Raw genomic sequence first — 20408 nt, forward strand, 5'->3', positions numbered from 1 at the left:
CACCTACGATGTGGAGGTTCTCTAATTAAAATATATTAATTCTTCTGTGTCTCAGCTACGATGTGCGGGTTCTCTACTTACCATGCCATAAGTCTTCTATGTCTCAGTTACGATGTGGTGGGTCTCCACTTAAAATGTCGTAGGTTTCCAATGCCTTAGGTACGATGTGGTGGTTCTCCATTTGCAATGTCGTAAGTTTTCAATATCTCGGCTACTATGTGCGGTTTCTCCACTTGCCATTTCGTAAATTACCAATGTCTCAGTTACGATGTGGCGGTTCCCTACATCGTAAGTCGCTACATCGTTAGTACTCTTCTTTGTCGTATAAACCTGTTTATTTACGACGACGCTACGACATTGTAAGTCGTTTTCGCTGCAAGATCGTAATTCTTGGCCTTTAGAATGACGTTATTATTCGTCTTTATGATGTTAGTTTTCCTAATAACTCATACACTCCTCGTAATTCTATTTCCAATATCGTATGACATCGTTATCTTTCTAATTTACGATATCATTCTTATGCTGTGACATCGTATCTTTACGATCCCTATCTCATTCTGCGATGTCTAAAGTCTTGTTCATAATATCGTCATTCTTATTTATTTACGATATTCTTTTCTACCTATACGTCTGGAAATACGTAATTAAATTTCAAACTACTAATCTATCTACCAGTCTACTTTAAGTCAACCCTACGGGATCAATAGCATTATCAAAATATATTAACTCAATTTTATTGCGCAATATTTGTTTTCCCCACATAACACCATATCATTGCACAAGATATTGCGCAATATTACCCTCACACTTCCCAATATAGTCATTGTGCAATGAAATATCAAACTCTATTTGATGTCTTCAATATATTGTTCTTCTTCAACACCATTACTACACCGTCAGTAATACTGTATAATACGGAACATTTCGCAATAGTATTGACTGTGTAAGGTGCACTTTTGGGCCGAAAATTACGCATTCGCAGGCAAACTGTTTACTTTTGGGCTACGTCGACGACATGACGTCATCGACAGCGTCGCGACTTGTCCGAAACCGAACTAAAGTTCTCGTTTTCTGTGGTTTCCGCTTCCTGGAACTCTTTCCGTAAAGTGTGGCACTTTATCTTTCATTTTATTAATCTCTGAGGCAAATCTTCGGTAGAAGAAGGGATTACCTAGACCCAGTAAATGAGATTTAAGTTAAGTTAGCAAAGGGGTTAACAAGGGATTATTAATCCGGTTTTTTGGCTCGGATGATGAATAAAATCGTCTGGCGATTATAACCTCGGGGTGGAATTGTATCACAAGAGACGTCACAGAGATACAATGGCCGAGTACATCAGAAACCTATTTGTTCCAAGACTATACTAAAAAAAAAGATAATAATAATAACAATAATAAATAAATAAATATATATATTATATATATATATACATATATATATATACATATATATATATATATACATTTACACTGAATGGTTCTCAGTGTTCAATCAATATTTTTTTTCAACCACAAATCACTTTTAATTCCATGCCAGCGCATTGGTTTAAGTCACTGTAACTTTGTTACGGGTTAGCTGGGTTCGAATCCTCGGCTCGTCCGCGTTTCAATTTCCAACGAATGCCTCCATCGAGCGATTCTTCAGTCTCGACTGTGATGGCATGGAATTAAAAGTTGTTTGTGGTTGAATAAAAAAAAAATAATAATAACAATAATAAATAAATAAATATATATATTATATATATATATACATATATATATATACATATATATATATATACATGAATACATACATAATTAAAAACACAAGCAATGCGTATATAAACAGATAAATAAATAATATAAATACATAATTGAATACACAAATAAATAGATTAATAGATAAATAAATAGATACATTAATATACAAATACACGAACAAGTAAATGAAGGATAAATGAAATTAGTAATAAATATATAAATACATAAATAGGGACACAGGTAAAAAAAAATAACCATAGAGATAAAAAAAATACTCACATAAAATCCACAAAACGACATCCGTCTAACAGACAAGCAACTGAAACAAAATAGACGACAAACTAGGGAACTAGAATTAGAACTAGGAAGTGAGATGACCTGCCCCCCAGTTCCTACCACAATTCTAGAATCTAATTAGACCTTAGTGCCTCTGAATTAGTGGACACGGACTCTGAGAGCAAGTCTATATATGGTTGGATGGATTGAGGAGTGGACGGGCGGGGGGAGGGGGGGAATAGAGGGGGAGAAGGACAAAGGCTGGGGAGGAGTTAGGGGGAAAAGGGAGGGGCTTCCCCCCTACAGGTCTTCCTGCCCCCCCCCCTAGAATTCTCTGACCCCTAAGGCTGACGTCATGAGGTTTAATTCAAAGGTCACGTGATTTGTACGAGATTAAAAAACTCACGTGTTTTTGCGAGAGTGTGTGAATGTCTACGTGAGAGAGCAAGTGTGTGTAGGTGAGTGTTGGAGTGAGTCTGGGAGTGAGAGTGAGAGTAAGCGTGAGAGTGAATGGACAAAGGTGTGAGAATGATATGTGAGACTTCAAGAAAGTGAGGATCAGAGGAATAGTGAGAATGTGTGAGAGGAGGAGGAGGAGGAGGAGGGGGAAAGAGGAGGAGGTGGAGGAGAAAGAGGAGGAGGAAGTGGAAGAGGAGGAGGTGGAGGGGGAAGAGCAGGAGGAGGAATATGATTAAGAGGAAGAGGAGGAGGAACAGGAGGAGGAGGAAGAGGAGAAAGAGGAGGAGGAGGAACAGGAGGAGGAGGAAGAGGACAAAGAGGAGGAGGAGGAACAGAAGGAGGAGGCAATGGAGAAAGGAGGGAGGATAGAAGAGGACGAGATGTTGAAGAAAGAGAAAGAGAGAAGGAAAGAGAAAGAGAGAGAGAGAGAGAGAGAGAGAGAGAGAGAGAGAGAGAGAGAGAGAGAGAGAGAGAGAGAGAGAGAGACAGAGAGTAAACGGAAATATGATGACAGGTCAGCAAGCAACCTCACCGGAGTTTTCCGCCATCTTTGTTTGCGCTGTGCACTTCCGGGCGAAGACCAACTTTCCGAATCAAGGTCAGGGGGAGGGGGGGTGGGGTCACGTGGCGCGCGAAAAAATAGGAAAGTAAATCTAGGTGCACACAGAAGAAATCTAATAAACTAAGATAAATGTGTGTGTGTGTGTGTGTGTGTGTGTGTGTGTGTGTGTGTGTGTGTGTGTGTGTGTGTGTGTGTGTGTGTGTGTGCGTTTACATGAGGTCGTGTGCTTGGCCCTACCTGACCTGAGTTGACCACGAGTGACTGCCGGATGTTGTGGGGAGGGGTGGGGGGAAGGAGGGAGGAGGAGGGGGAGGGGGAAGTGGAGGCGGGTGGGAGGGTAAGAGGGAGACAAAGGAGGGTAGAAGGAGAAAGGAGGGAGTAGGGAGGAGGGGAAGGAGAAAGAGGGAGAAGGGGGGGAGTGGAGGAGGGGGAGGAAGGAGAGGAAAGGAGGGGAGGGAGGAGGAGGAGGGTGAAAGAAGAGGAGGAAGAGATGAAGGAGAGGTGGGAGGAAGAGTAGGGAGGGAAGAGGAAGAGGGAGGAGGGGGAGGGAGGAGGGGGAAGGAGGAGGAGGGATTTTAACAACAGTGAAACAACAAAATAACCAAATCACCAATAGGGTTCGATATACAAGTTCTTTGTCGTCGGGTGATTTTATTACATAGTTGAGGAGGTGGCGGTCCCCACCCTGAACACGGGCGGGACCGACCGGGACCACGCTCAGAGTATTCAGTCTGACTTCAGACAATTTGATTCATCTTCAGAAAACACTTTTAAAAGTAAATAGTTAATCAAAATTGTCAGTTATTATTTAATATTCATATGTTATATTTTATCATCAACAACTCATATAAATAATTTTATATTCATATTTATGTTTATATATCAATTAATATTGATTAATTATTAATCAATATTGATAACATATCAAGCTTGGGTTTCTCATTTGTGAAATAAAATCATCTGACGGCAGTTCTCTCTCTTTCTCTCTCCTCTTTTTTCTTTATATGTTTTTCTATTTCTCATTTTTCTTATTCTCTCTCTCTCCTTCTCACTCTCCCCTTCTCTTTTTTTTTATCATTTCCCTTGTTTCTTGTTTCTCTCTCTCTCTCTTTCTTCTCTCTCTATCTCTCTCTCTTCTTCTCTGTGGTTTTCTTCATTCCATGTTTTATTTTATTTCTCTTTGTCTCCCATCTTGTTCTTCCTCTTCACTCTCTTTCGTCTTCTCTTTTTATCCTCTTTTTCATTTCTTCCTCTTCTTATCTCCCCTCGTCTTCTTTCTTCTCCTCTTTTTTCTTTTTCTCTCTCTTCTCCCCTTCATCCTCTTTCATCTTCCTTCCCTTATCTTCCTCTTTCATGTCCTCAACTTCACTCCTCTTCCTCCTATTCATTTATTTATTCATTATTTATTCATCTACTCATTTTCGTCCTCTTTTTCGTTTTGTTTTCTTCGTTCTTCCTTTCTCTTCTTCTTCTTTCTCTGCTTCTTCTTCTTCTTCTTCTTCGTTATCTTGCCCTCTTCATCTCCTTCATTCTTACTCTCTCCTTCATCCCTCTATGTCTTCTTCTTCTTCTTCATCTCCACTTGTCCTAATTGATTCTCTTCTCTTTCTTCTTCTTATTCTTATTCTTCTCCTTCTTCTTCTTCTTCCTTCCCCTCTCTTTCATCATCCTCTCCATTCTCTTTCATTTTCTTGTCCTCCTCCCTCACCACCACCTCACCCTCCTCCTCCTCCTCCTCAACGCTCTCAGACCCCTCGTCCTCGTCGTCCTCCTCCTCCTCCTCCTCAACGCCCTCAGACCCCTCGTCCTCCTGCTCCTCCTCCTCCTCGTCCTCCTCCTCTTCCTCGTCTTCCTGCTCTTCCTCTTTCTCTTCCTCGTCCTCCTCCTTCTCCTCCTCAACGCCCTCACACCTCTCGTCCTCCTGCTCTTCCTCTTCCTCAATGTCCTATTCCACGTCTTCCCCCTGCTCCTCCTCCTCTTTCCCATGCCTTCCTCTACCTCCTCCTCCTCTTCCACCTCTTCCTCATTCCCACTCCTATCCTCTTCAATATCAACCTCCCTCTTCTTCTTCCTCCTCCTCCTCACCTCCATTCTCTTCCTCTCTCCCACTTCCCGACTTCTCCTCCCCGTCTTCTTCCTCCTTCTCTTCCTTTCCCATCTCCTTTTCCTCTTCCTCTCTTCCTTCTCCTCTTCCTCCTCCCCTCTGTCCTCTTCTTCCTCCTCCTCTACCCTCTTCCTTATCCTCCTCCCTCTTCTTCCCAACATCTTACCCCTTCTTCATCTCTTCATATCCTGTCCCTCCCCCTCCTCTTCCTCCTGTTCCTTTTTTCCTCTTCACTCTCCCGTCTTCTTCTTCACCGTTCTCCTCTTCCTCCTCCTCCTGATCATCCTATTCCTCCTCCCTCTCCCCTACCTCCTCCTCCTCCTACCCCCTTCCCCTACATTCTCTTCCTACCTCTCCCCTACCTCTTCTTCACCGTCCTCCTCCCTCTGCCCTATCTCCTCCTCCTCCTCCCACTGCACTCTTCCTCCTCCTAGCCCTCTTCCTCCTCCTACCTCGCCTCACCTTCCCACTCCTCCTCTTGACCCTTCTCTTCCTCCTCTTTCTGCCCTACCTCCTCCTCCTCCTTCTCCTACACCCCTCACCTACATCCTTCTCTTCCTCCTCCTCCTTACCTTCCTCTTCCTACCCTGTCTCACCTTCATCATCTTCCTCCTCCTCCTCCTCCTCCTCCTCCTCCTCGCCGCCGCCCCCTCCCCCCTCCGCCTGCCTGCCACTTTAAGCAGACGCTCTCAATAAGTTATCATACTATTCGGTCTCATGGCAGCTCCGACAGCTGAGCGACCGCAGCAGCAGCAGCAGCAGCAGCAGCAGCTGGAGCAGGAGCTGCTGCGGCCTCAGTGGGAACAGCTGTGACAGTGGCGTGTGTACAGCAGCGAACGTTTTACGCTGCTGTTGTTGAATTATGTTGCTGTTGTTGTTGTTGTTGTTATTGTTATTATTATTATTATTATTAATTATCACTATCATTACTGTTATTATTAATCAATGCTGTTATTTTTATTATTATTATCATTATTATTATTATTATTATTATTATCATTATTATTATTATTATTATCATTATCATTATTATTATCATCATTATCATTATTATTATAATCCCTATTATTATTATTACTATTATCGTTATCATCAATCATTATCATTATTATAATTATCATTGTTATTGTTGTTATATCATTACCATTATAATTTTATTATTATTATCATCACCGCGATTATTGTTAATATTATCACTAAAATTGCTATCTTCGTTATGATAATACTTTTTTATCATTATTATCATTACAATGCATGAGCAATATCAATTTATCATTATTTCATTATTTTTTTATAATTTTATCTATTTATCTGCTCATTTATGGCAACATCGGACAATCAACCGGTGTTGCCATCCATCGAGCCTAACATTTCCAAGATCCAATCAGATCATAGTTTATATTAAACATTGTCATAGATTAATAACCTGTTTTATAACAATAATACATTTGTTGTTGTAGTGAAATGTAGTTTACCAGCGGTTCTATCCCTGCCGTACAAACAAGAATACAAAATAAACAATTGAATTAATAAATAAATCCCCGCAAATAAATATGTGTAACAACCTTCATATCTGTCTTCCTTCAATTCTAACCTAACCTTACCTAACCTAACTTTGAACAACTTAGCCAACCTTAACTAACCTAGCCTAGCCTTAACTAAACTAAATTAACCTAACTAAACTAACCTAAACTAACCGAACCTAACCTAACCTTACCTAACCTAGCCCAACATTAACTAACCTAGCCTAACCTTAAATAACATAGCTTAGCCTTAACTAACCTAGCCTAACCTTACCTAACCTAGCTTAACCTTAACTAACCTAGCTTAACCTTAACTAACCTAGCCTAGCCTTAACTAACCTAACCTAACCTTAACTAACCTAGCCCAACCTTAAGTAACCTAACCTAACCTTAACTAACCTAGTCTAACCTTAACTAACTTACTCTAATCTACTAAGCCATTCCTTCTCGATAGTGGGGTGGGGAGAGTGTCTCTTTCTTTTCATTAACCCCCCCCCCTCCAATGTTCCCAGTGGCAGGTTTGTTTCGAATCCTAAGAACATGCGATGACTGTCATTCGCCCTGGCTCTCCGAGCACCCAGGGCAAAGGTACCGAGTATTTTTTTTACATTATTTTATTCAATAACTGCCTTAATAATGAAATAATTATTACTATAAATAATGACCTTATTCACGACCTCTCAATATTAATTTAATCGTCCAGCATTAGCCAGAATTAAATTAACAAATCATAGTTGAGGTCTGGGAAGTCTCGCTGCCCCCATCAAAGAATAAAAAAAAAAAAAAAAAAGAGATCATCACCGCCCTGTGTATGTTTGTGTGATGTATGTAAGCATGTATGTATGTAATGTACGTGAGTGTATGTATGTATGCATGTATATATGTATGTATGTGTGTATATGTAGGTATGTATATATGCATGTATGTATGTATATGTATAAATATATGTGTGTATATGTGTCTGTATGTATGTATGTATGTATGGTATGTACTGCATTTATGTGTATGTATAAATATATGTATGTATGTATGTGCGTATGTATGTATGGTATGAAATGTATGTATGCGAGTATTAATTCTATTCTCTGTTATGGTCTATAATACCATGCTCTCTGTCTCTGTCTCTGTCTGCCTCTCTCTCTCTCTCTCTCTCTCTCTCTCTCCGTGTGTGTGTGTGTGTGTGTGTGTGTGTGTGTGTGTGTGTGTGTGTGTGTGTGTGTGTGTGTGTGTGTGTGTGTGTGTGTGTGTGTGTGTGTGTGTGTGTGTGTGTGTGTGTGTGTGTGTGTGTGTGTGTGTGTGTGTGTGTGTGTGTGTGTGTGTGTGTGTGTGTGTGTGTGTGTGTGTGTGTGTGTGTGTGTGGCGCGCGCGCGCGTACACGATAAGATGTACGGAATGCCGGCAGGACTCCGGGAGGGTTAGGGTGGGAGGGAGAGAAGGAGGAGGAGGAGGAGGAGGAGGAGGAGGAGGAGGAAGAGAGGTCCTTGGGTTTAAGCAGCAATGGTGACTTCACCACAGCACCGTAACACAGCATTAGAACAGTGATGCGTCACAGCGTGGTATTGTGACACGATAACACAGTGTTATGACACAGCACCACAGCACTGGACTAATCTAATGTGATAGCATAGCACAATGCCACAGCATCAGCACCACAGCGTCCCATCTATCACAGCTTAGCACCAAAACTGTGCTACACGAGTGCTCATCACAGCATTACAACAGAACTCCACAGCATAGCCACACCATACCACAGTATTATCACAGCTTCACAGCACCCACAGCATCACTATAACACTACAACAACACGATCTTAACATCACAGAAGCCTATCACTGTATCCCCACAGCATTGCAGCTGCGAAACACACACACAGCATCCGAGCCCCACAGCACTACAGCTCCTGAACCCCAGCACAGCTACCCCACATCACCACAGCACTGCTGTATTCAATACTACAATAATATATCACCACACTACAGAGGCCCACAGCTCCACAGCACCGAAGTTCCACAGCTCCACAGCGTCTCTACTCTCTCGCACTTCAGTATCACAGCACCGAGGACCACAGCACCGAAGTCCCAGCTCCACAGTGCCTCAGTACTTCCCAGCACCACAGTTTTCTCCCCACAGCACCACAGCACCATAGTATCGAGGCCCCCATAGCTCCACAGCGCCTCAGTACTTTCCAGCACCCCAGTGCCACAGCATTATCCCCATAGCCCCATAGCATCGAGACCCCACAGCTCCACAGCGCTTCGGTACTTCCCAGCATCACAGCGACCTCCCTCACAACAGCTCCACAGCGCTACAGTACTTCCCGGCACCACAGCGATCTCCCTCGCCACAGCACCACAGCACCCCCTCGAGCGGTGACTGATGACCGGAGTTGGGTCGCTCATTCCCTTCAACTTTGAGAAGTTGGAGAGAGAGAGAGAGAGAGAGAGAGAGAGAGAAAGAGAGAGGGAGAGAGAGAGTCGAGGGCCCCGCCTGTGTTCAACAACGCCAGACCAACAACCGTGAAGTGATGGTGCAACAACCGTGAAACGACGGTGTAACAACGAGGAAACAACAGTGCAACACGAGGTGAGAGTGCAGTGCAACGACAGTGAAACAACGGTGAAGCGACAGTGCAACAAAGATGAAACAACGGTAAAGCGACAGTGCAACAAATATGAAACAACGATAAAGCGACAGTGCAACAAAGATGAAACAACGGTTAAGCGACAGTGCAACAAAGATGAAACAACGGTAAAGCGACAGTGCAACAAAGATGAAACAACGGTGAAGCGACAGTGCAACAAGCGACAGTGTAACTACGTGACGGTGCAACAACCGTGAAACTACGGTGCAGCAACGAGGAAATAATAGTGCAACACGGGATGAGACTACAATGCAATAACAGTGAAACAACAGTGAAGCGACAGTGCAACACGAGTGAAACTACACTGCATCAACAGTGAAATAACGGAACCGACAGTGAAATAAAATGCAACAAGTGAAGCAATGGCGATGCGACAGTGCAAAAGCAGTGAAACAACACCGAAACGACCGTGCAACAACAGTGAAACAACGGCAAATGGACAGTGCAGCACGGGGTGGATCCACAATACAACAACAGTGGAACAACAGTGCAACAACAGTGGAACAACAGTGCAACAACAGTGAAACAACGTTATGAAAAATGCAACAATGAACCAAACGTGATGAGAGAAAAATGGCAACAATTGCTCTTCAGCTCTGCAATATTGGTGCAAAATGGTTGAACAATTAAGCAAGATTGGTTCAACAATATTTGAACCAATTGGTGCAACAGGAGTTCAATGACTAATAGTGGTGCAACCATAGTTCAATAAAGATGAGATGGTGCAAACACGGTGACATAACAGTGCAGAAGAAGTAAAATAAGAGTGAAAACTGTCCGATAACAGTGCAATTCTTTGTTGTACACTTACAAGACATTACTCCACCAACAGTGTAAAAAATATAATAGAATGAAATAGATAAATTACAATGTAAAACAGTGCAATAACAGTGAACCAACAGTGCAACAGTGCCACAACACAATAGTGAACGTCACAACAATGCAACAAAGGTACAGTGATGTTTAAAAAACAGTGCAGCACCGTTACGACAGTGTAGAAACAAATGTTGCAACATCGATGCAACTACGGTTGAATAAACGGGACAAGATCGGGTGAAACTGCCCGTCTGGACAGAAGCGCTGGAAAATAACAATTCCATAACAACAACAACAGGACAACTACGACCAAACAAACTACAGCCGTGAGCAAAAGTCTTGAAACAATCTGCATATATCATTATGTAAATATACCTTCTATTTGTTCTTATTTGATATATTTTCTATACAGTTCCATAAAAACAACAAAAGGACAACTGCTACCAAACAAATAGTTGTTCTTATTTGATATATTTTCTATACAGTTCCATAAAAACAACAACAGGACAACTGCTACCAAACAAACTACAGCCGTGAGCAAAAGTCTTTAAACAATCTACAAATATCATTATGTAAATATAACTTCTATTTGTTCTTATTTGATATATTTTCTATACAATTCCATAACAACAACAACAATAGGACAACTGCTACCAAACAAACTACAGCCGTAAGCAAAAGTCTTTAAACAATGTACAAATATCATTATGTAAATATACCTTCTATTTCTTATTTTATATATTTTCTATACAACATATTCACTCCCAACGAGTTGCTTGTATAGAAAGTTATGTGAAATTCTCAATAGCAAATGTTATGCTAAAAGAGCAAAAACCTGCAGGTTGGTCCAAAACTTTTGACCACAGTGCAAAACGGTGCAAGACTGTTACACCATTAATGCAAAAAATGATGAAATTATGGTGCAACAGTGACGAAACGGAAACAAACAGTAAAACGGGGACGTGAAGCAGTGTATAAACAGTGCCACAACAGTGAAACTGCTTTTCTGTGACAACGGTATGGTGGTGCAATGATGGTGCAAAAAAATGACACAACGTCTTGCACCAACATTCTACACCATCATGCAATCAAACAATCAAAAATGAAAGTTTCCTTAAAAGAAAGAAAAAAAAAATCATAGACTGTACCCCTCTTATTGATGACACACGTTACATGCTTTTTTATGGTTAGCGTCAAATGACTTCTTTAACTCGAGGATCGAATCACGGAACCGATAGGAAATGAAATCGCGTTAACCGAGAACGAATCGGCGTAAACAGAGATATCCAATAGCGTAAACCGAGGCCCAATCGCGTAAACCGGGGCCTAATCGCGTAAACCGAGACCCAATCGCGTAAACCAAGAACCAATCGCGTAAACCAGGACCCAATCGCGTAAACTGGGACCCAATCACGTAAACCGAGAAACCAATCGCTTAAGCCGAAAACCAATCATGTAAACCGAGACCCAATCGCGTAAACCGGGACCCAACCGCGTAAACCAAGGCTCAATCGCGTAAACTGAGATCCATTCGCGTAAACCGGGACCCAATCGCGTAATCCGAAACCCAATCGTGTAAACCGAGACCCAATCGCTTAAACCGAGAAACCAATCGCGTAAACCGAGACCCAATCGCGTAATCCGAAACCCAATCGCGTAAACCGAAACCCAATCGCGTACACCCGGACCCAATCGCTTAAACCATAAAACAAATGGCGTAAACCAAGAAACCAATCTTGTAAAACGAGAACCGAAGTTTAGGCAAATGTTCTCAATTGGGAGGAAAGCCCGTCAAAACTCACCAACTGAGGCATTGTGGTAGAACGAAACACACCCGAACTTTGGGCGCAAGATTACACAGATAGTTGTTCTTGCTATTGGGAGAATCTCTTCAAAGTTGGGCAACATTTGGAGAAGAAAACGACGGCCCCAAAGACGTACAACAGAATATCAAAAAGTGATTCTGAGCTTCCGTTTTCTTTTTCTTTCTTTTTTTTCGAAATATATACCGGAAAAAATCTGGACTTTTTTTTTCCGGCAAAAATCTGGACTTTCGGATTTCGGAATTTTTTCCGGCTTATGAATTTTTCCGAATTTAATATACTTACGATAAAGATATTCATTAAACGATAATACTCGACTCAAAAATTAACTCGAAATGGATCCGGGCTCTGCCTGGAAGCTTGCCAAGGGGGACTCCTTGTTGAGAAAGGACTGAAGAAGGGTAAGGACGGCTGTGTGACATTGCAAGTCTGTCAGTTATGGTCTACTAGAAATCGAATATATGAAGGAAATATAAATTGCAAAAGTAAATTCGTTTTATGTATATGTATAAGGAGATGCACAGACACACACACACACACACACACACACACACACACACACACGTACACAAACGCACGCACACACGCACACACACGCACGCACGCACACACAAACATAGGACAATTGAACAACATACACGAACGCACAAGCACACACACACATACACACACACACACACACACACACACACACACACACACGAACGCGTAAGCACACAAACAGCACACACACAAACAGTACACACGCACATACACACACACACACACACAGACAGACACACACACACACGCACACACATACGAACGCGCAAGCACACAAACAGCACACACACAAACAGTACACACACACACATACACACACACACACACACGCACACACACACACAAGCAGTACACACACACACACACACACACACACATACACACACAAACACATATAAACAAACACACATACACATACACATACAGCATACACACACACGCACACACGAACGCGCAAACACACACACATGCACACACAAACACACACGAACGAGCACGCACACTCACACACAAACACATAGCACACGCTAACGCGCGCACACACACACACATACACACACACACACATACACAAACACACACACACACACACACATACACACACACCATACACGAACGCGAAAGCACACACACACGCAAGCACAGGCGGGGTACAAGTATGACCTAGTGTATTGATGCCGCGTCACTTGCAGACACGAAGGCGATCCATTACGCTCCTCCCCCTCCTCCTCCGACTTGGGGCCTCAGTGACCAACCGTCACGGAGTCCGCGCGCGCGCGCGCGCGTGGACGCAAGCCGGCCGCCCGAATATGCACATGTGCATATACATACGTACTTATATGTATGCGTACAAACATAAATGCCTACGTACATACGTAGTGACAGTTTAAGAAAAAAAAAAATCTTACGATGACGCACTTTGTATGCTTTGTTTTGGTTAGCACCAAACTATTATATTATTCTGTCCACAGTCAGACGATTTCATTCAGATATGGCCAGGATCCCCCGTGTTGATGGGCTTCATAACTGAATAAAATCGCCAGGCACAGCCAGATTTTTTTTACTCCAAGCTATTCCAATCAGCCAAGGAAGGCCCCTTCGACTTCGAGTAAAGACCTTTTCGACTTCGAGTGAAGAAGACTTCGAGTCTCCTTCTGCTCCTCCTCTTCTTGGCAACGTCAACGTTTCTCGACATTATTTGTTGTCCCAGGATCGCCATCGATCGTTTACACAAACAGGAGCCAAGAGCTTACGCCAGGAGGCACTTAGCTGTGCTCCAAGATTTGGCTTTCCTCCCTTCTGCCTAGTCTCCACATTATCCCCCCCTCTCTCTCTCTCTCTCTTCCTCTTTATCTCTCTCCCCCTCTCTCTCTACCTCCTCTCTCTTTCTCCCTACCTCTCTCTTTCCTCTTCTCAACGAGAAATCCTCAGTATGGTCAATTTGTCCAATTTTTTTTTTTTTTAATATCTTAAATTTATCTTTTCCAAAACCTATTTCAACATGTTGTCTATTCCATTTGCCGCCTTGTGATTTTAACCAAATTTGGATGAAAATCATAATAATCAACGAAAGAGCTGATCTTTATACTCATCTCAGGCCGGGTCCAGGGGAAGGCAGAGCGAGAATTGTCCGACGGTTAAGCTCAACCTCGAGATCAGTGGATTCCAAAGCTGTTTTATGGGATCCCTCCTATTTTTTATTTTTTTTTATTTTATTTTTTTTTCTTCCAGCAGATCCACATGCACACCCCATTTTTGTTAATTTACATGAAATTATGTATATATTTTCCTATTTGTATTTTTCCTAATTATGTCTTTTCTATGCATATCTTGATAAAAAAAAAAAACCCGGTTGGGGTGATATTTGTTCTTGGAATTATTTCATTATTCTTATTAAAGAATTATTTTTGAGCAGATGACTTCACGCCCCCCCCTTGTGTCTTCCTCACACCTCCCTGGAGAAGGGGGGGCGCGCCCCCTAGTTTGGAAACCACGCTCTATACCATTGGGACTCGATCTGAGCTCACTAACCACTCACCCGTTCCCTCCCCTCCTACAGGCAGTGCTGAAGGTTCTCCAGTCTGAAGGCGTCAACGATGTTTGGGTCGTGTCCTCGAGGGCGACCTGGCTCGACCACTTCCTCCGTCGTGCCGAGGAGGACCATCCAAGTCTGACCGTCAGGAGTCTTCTGGTACTCCCTGAGGGCGAGGTAGCGGAGAAGGCGCGCGCACTCAACTCCTTCGTCAGGAGGAACCTGGTGAGTGTTCGTCTACTGCAGAAGGAGGAACATTATACGCAACTCCTTCACAACTGCCTAGTGTAGGCCTTATGGTCCCTTGTAGTCTCCTCATGATGTGGAGAATTTCTTATTCACAACTCAAAAATATTGATTCGGTTTCACATCGCGAAACTCTCCCCTATCAGGAGGCTAGCACGGTGCCCCTTACAAAAAACTCTGTAGCGTGGAATTGAATGAACCATGTCCTTGGTCCAACTCGCTGGCGGCAGTGTTCGAACTGTCGGTACCTCGGCTTCCGCCGCAAGTAGCGACGCTCTAACCCTCTGTGGACGTACCCGTGACCATGTGCGAGTTGCCAAGTACTATAAATATGAACTAGATTTGGCAACCGTACCACTGCAGAGATCCGAACCTGTTCCACGACATATGCGAACATTTCAAATACAATTTCCTCTGTTGTTGCATTAATACAATATAGCATTAAAAATAAATTATAGGGAAACTAATGTATGTATACATATGTTGGAGCATTTTCGTTTTCTCGACACCAAGTCAAGCCACATGTGGTTAACGAGGTTTGGTTAAGTTAGGTTAGATTATGTTAGTTTAGCCTAACTAAAACCATAAGCTAAAAAGAATAAGGAAACTTAAAAAAAAAAATATCAGGAAAACAAAAATGACCCTATATATTTTCAAAATAGAAATATATATTTGTATAGGGATGCAGGGATGACCCATCATCCAGGAGGTGCCAAGATAAGAGGGAGGGAAGAGGGTGGAGGGGAGTGGAGTATGTAGGGGATGGAATGGGTGGGAGTGGTTTCTATGCCTTTGTTTTATGGCTACCTTCCGTGTAAGGGGGAAAAAGCCTTTGGTATATGTATGTATATATGTATAGTTGCCATTCACCATGAGTCAGTTTTATATGTCCTCAAAAGTGCATTTTTTATTGTTTTGATGAGTCAACGCATATAACCTTATTCCGTACACAAATAATAGACACACTAGAAGACTGAGAAGGCTTAGAATTCAGTTCTGTTAAATATACGTACTGTAGACACCCAAGTCTATGTAAATATGTCTTCAATTGATAAACATTTGATATATACTGTGGAGCATTCTACGAACACCACAGACATATTTTGACAATATATTCCCTTAATATCTATCTCTCTCTCTCTCTCTCTCTCTCTCTATATATATATATATATATATATATATATATATATACATACATATGCCAAGGCTTTTTTTTCCTTACACGGGAGGTAGCCAAAAGACAAAGGCATAGAAACCACTCCCACCCATTCCATCCCCTACGTACTCATCTCTCCTCTACCCTCTACCCTCCCTCTTATCTTGGCACCTCCTGGATGACGGGTCATCCCTGCATCTTGTCCACTGCCCTGGGTCAGAAGCAGTGTCGCAAGACACAGCACATCTACAGCATGGCCGCTTCATTAATTCGGCGACCCCCTCCCCTCTCCGTCCTCTCATGCAGAAAAGAAGACGGGGAGAAATCTATAGTTTATTCTACAGCGAAATGTAAAAACAATATTTTTGAAAACAGTTTGTAGCCCAAGTCAGTGCACTTTGTAGCCAACCGAACACCGACGTCCCGTCCCTCCTTGCCCCTTGTCTACCCATCAGGCAGTCCATTAGATGTGGGCATGATAAAGCAGTAATAAACTTTCTCTACATGTTGCTTATTCAATTACGATTTAGCGAGAATAAGAACATAGGAATATAAGAGACTATATGGCCTACACTAGGCAGTTCCATGTCCTCTACCACCTGTCATCCCTATCCATAAAGTTATCTATCTTCTCTTAAAGCAACCAATTAATTCAGCGCACACTTAATATTAGATTTGTTTTTCGACATGTTCCTAAAATATATCTGTGGGGTTGGTATATATACTGTGTATATACTGTACGGTAGACCTCCTATATAAAAATAATTCATTTCAATTTTTTCCGGTGGGTGCCGATGTGTATTTTAATTCGCCGTTCATCCGTTGACGGTCTTCACCGGCGTTTCTATTTTACAGCGATGATTTCAGAGGCAGTTTTGACATGAATGAAAAAAATTAAATCGATGATATAAACGCTATTGACGGTGTTATTTCACAGAAGTGGAAAAATGGACATTCGACACTTCAAAAATTTATGTCACGCTATAATGCTGTTTCAGAGAATTGAAAAAATAAATGCATATTGGACACAGAAAAAAAACTATAGAAAAGCTATTTATGGTGCTATCTCACCAAACAGGACAAAAAAATGTAACATTGAAAAAGAAAAAGAAAATATTTGATAAAAAGTCTAAACGCAATGTCTATTTTTTTCAATACACAGCGTCAATGGAGAACAAATAAACAAATACATATACAAAGACATTACCATTACATTGCATCTTGATTTTGTATTTGTGTCCTCTTCCGTCTGTCATTTTTTGAACAGTTTCTCTCTCTCTCTCTCTCTATCTTTCTCTCTCTAGGCTGTCTTAGCACACAGGGCCAAGGTGGCAGGTCCTGCCACAGCTAAGCACCTCCCGGTGTAAGTTCCTGACGTGAAATTCTCCTTCTGTTGCAGGTCTACGGAGGCGTGGTCACCCTGCTGGCGCAGCCCCGGGAGCTCAACGCCCTGGTGAGGCAGTTCCGATGGCCGCTGGTACCCCTGGGGCACGTCGCCTGGGTCATCGCAGCCATGACCGAGGTCGGAGGTCCTCGCGAGCAGGTCGACGTCAGACAGGTCAGTTCAGGTCACCAACAGATTTTTTTTTTTTTTTTTTTTTTTTTTTTTTTTTCAAATGGGTATTTCGTGACTAGTTAAAACCAGATTTTGGACATTCGTTAACTGCTGTACACTCAGGGTTGAATGTCGTTCAACTTAATCGTAAACCTTCAACCCTCTCCATACAGGTTGGTATTTTTTTTCTATTCTGGTCGCCGGCAGGTGATTTTATTCACCTCGGTAGGACTCAGTTATGCATCTGTCTATGCATTTGTAGAGAAAGAGAGAGAAAGAGAGAGAGAGAGAGAGAGAGAGAGAGAAAGAGAGAGATAGAGATAGAGAAAGAGAGAGAGAGAAACAGATAGAGAAAGAGGGAGGGGAGAGAGAAAGAGAAGAGAGGGAGAAAGAGGGAAAGAGAAAGAGCGAAAGAGAAAGAGAGAGAGCGAAAGAAAAAAGAGAGCGAAAGAGAAAGAAAGAGAGAGAGAAAGAGCGAGAAAGAGAGAAAGGGGGAGAAACAGAGATAGATAAAGAGGGAGGGGAGAGAGAAAGAGAAGAGAGAAAGAGAGGGAAAGAGGGAGAGAGATAGAGAGCGAAAGAGAAAGAGAGAGAGAGAGGGGGGGAGAAACAGAGATAAAGAAAGAGGGAGGGGGAGAAAGAGACGAGAGAAAGAGAGAGAAAGGGAAAGAGAGCGAAAGAAAAAGAGAACGAAAGAGAGAAAGAAAAAGAGAGAAAGAGAGAGGGGGAGAGACAGATAGGGCAAGAGAGAGGGAGCATATATTGACGTGGTCCTTTCTTCCAACTCCAAACTGAATAAAATCATCTGTAGACAAACAAAAAAAATACTCAAAGTGGTCCACCACTGACGTACGATTCCCAACGAGTACCACATCTCCGGCCGAAACTCAGCGCCTACTGGTGTATGCTCCTCGTGTTTCCCAAGCGCATATTAATCCGGAAATTAATCATTTTGTCTTTATATGTCTTCGTGAAATAATTGATCGGAAATTATATTTCAAACTTTTATTATTATTATTATTATTATTACTATTATCATTACTATCATTATTATTACTATTATAATCATTACTATTATTATCATTATTATTATTATATCATTATTGTAATTATTATCATTACAATTATCATTATTATTATTATTATTATTGTCATTACTATTATTATCATTAATATTATCATTATAATTTCGCATTCTAAAACTGAACAATCATAACTCGATTTTTTTTCCGGCAGTGAATATCTGTATTATTCATTTAAAAAATGAATAACACATATTCAGATTAATTATATCACACATTTTCTTTTCACTGGCAAGATGATGCACTCATTAATCACCTCAGCTATATGTACATTAAATCAAAATCTGTTTTTCTTACATTATTTTTCCGACTGTTGTGGTTAAGACTTGGACAATGAATCCATGCAAAGTAAAAACAGATTCATTGAATAAGTAAATTAGTTAATTAATTAAAAAACTAGTGAATAAACAAAAGCAATTAAGAGAAAATGGAAAGAAAATAAAGAAAAAAATGGTGAGTGGGAGGTACATCAACTATCAGCTATTTATATTTTTTATTTATATATTTATTCATTTACCTGTTGACTCATTTATCTATTTAGTTATCTTATTCATATACTGTACTTACTCATTTATTACAATATCTATTATCTATTTATTCATTTATCTATTTATTTGTTTGTTTGTCTATTTATTCATTTATTTATTTATTTATAAGAATATCTGTTATTTTTTATTTATTTATCATTTGTTTTATATCTATTTATTTACCAATTTATTTATTTATTTATTTAATTAATTATTCATTTTCCGAAGGTGGCAAAGGTGCTGGGGCGAGCAGTTCTGGTGCAGCCCCACGCCCCCAGACTCCCCGGCTTCAGCGCCCACTTCGCCCACGCCCTCACCTCAGAGGGCGGCGGATCCCTCCTGCAAAAGCACGCCCGCGAGTACATCGAGGAAGTCAGCAACTGCCGACCGGAGGTAATGTCCAACGGGGGGGAGGGGAGGAGGAAGAGGAGGAGGAAGAAGAAGGAGGAAAAGAGAAGGAGGAAAAGGAGGAGGTACGGGGTACGCGGGCGGAAGAAGAGGAAGAGGAGGAAGAAGATATGGAAGAGGAAGAAGGAAGAGGAAGGAGAGGGAGGAGGAGAAGGAGGGGATGATAAAGAAGAGGAGGGGAAGGAGGAAAAGGAGGAAAAGGAGGAGGAGGAGGAGGAGAAAGACGAGATATAGGAGGAAGAGAAAGAAGAGGAGTTGGAAGAGGAAGAGGAGTAGTAGTAATAGTAGTAGTAGTAGTAGTAGTAGTAGTAGTAGTAGTAGTGGGGCGAGGAAGAGGAGGAGGAGGAGGAAAAGGGGGAGGTACGGGGTAGGGGGGGAATGGGGGAACTAAAACGAGAGGAGGGTAGGGGAGGGGGGGAAAGAGGGTAAGGATGGGTAGAAGGGGAGTAGGGGAGGGGAGGGGAGGGGAAGGGACGGGAAGAGGAGTAGAGAAGTAAGAAAGGGGAAAGCCTGGAAGGGGAAAAGGAGGAGGTGAGGAAGGGAGGGGAGAAGAGGAGATGAGGTGGAGGGGGAGGAGGGGAAGGAGGGGAGGGGAAAAGGGGAGAGGGAGGTGGAAAAGCGATGTCAAGAGAGAAAAGAAAAAGGAGAGTAAAAGGGTGGAATGAGAGAAGATGATAAATAGGGGGGAATGGAAGTTGGGGGGAAGTTGGGGGAAAGTTGGGAAGGGGGGGTAGAGGGATGGGGGGAAAGGGAGGCTGAAGTGAGGTGAGGTAGAGAAAGGGGGAAGGGGGAAGAAGAGGGGGGGGAAGCTGATGCGAGGTGGAGGACGGGGGGGGGGAGTGGGAGGGAGAAGAAGGGGAGAGAGGGGGGGAGTATTCGGAAGGAGGGGATAAGGATGGGGGGAGAAAAACTACCC

The 20408-nt window shown here is 42.2% G+C and overlaps 1 protein-coding gene across 1 annotated transcript in view; it reads left to right on the forward strand.

Annotated features, from left to right (window-relative positions):
* Window positions 1–20408, forward strand: part of LOC143021211 (uncharacterized) — a 130148-nt gene that overhangs the window by 96697 nt on the left and 13043 nt on the right. The window contains exons 6-8 of the mRNA XM_076178565.1: window positions 14546–14743; window positions 17320–17478; window positions 19313–19477. Coding sequence (XP_076034680.1) covers window positions 14546–14743; window positions 17320–17478; window positions 19313–19477 — 522 coding nt within the window. The remainder of the gene's footprint in view (window positions 1–14545; window positions 14744–17319; window positions 17479–19312; window positions 19478–20408) is intronic.

This window comes from Oratosquilla oratoria, chromosome 41 (assembly GCF_046742065.1).
Source record: "Oratosquilla oratoria isolate Oo_2021 chromosome 41, ASM4674206v1, whole genome shotgun sequence".
Classification (NCBI taxonomy): domain Eukaryota; kingdom Metazoa; phylum Arthropoda; class Malacostraca; order Stomatopoda; family Squillidae; genus Oratosquilla; species Oratosquilla oratoria.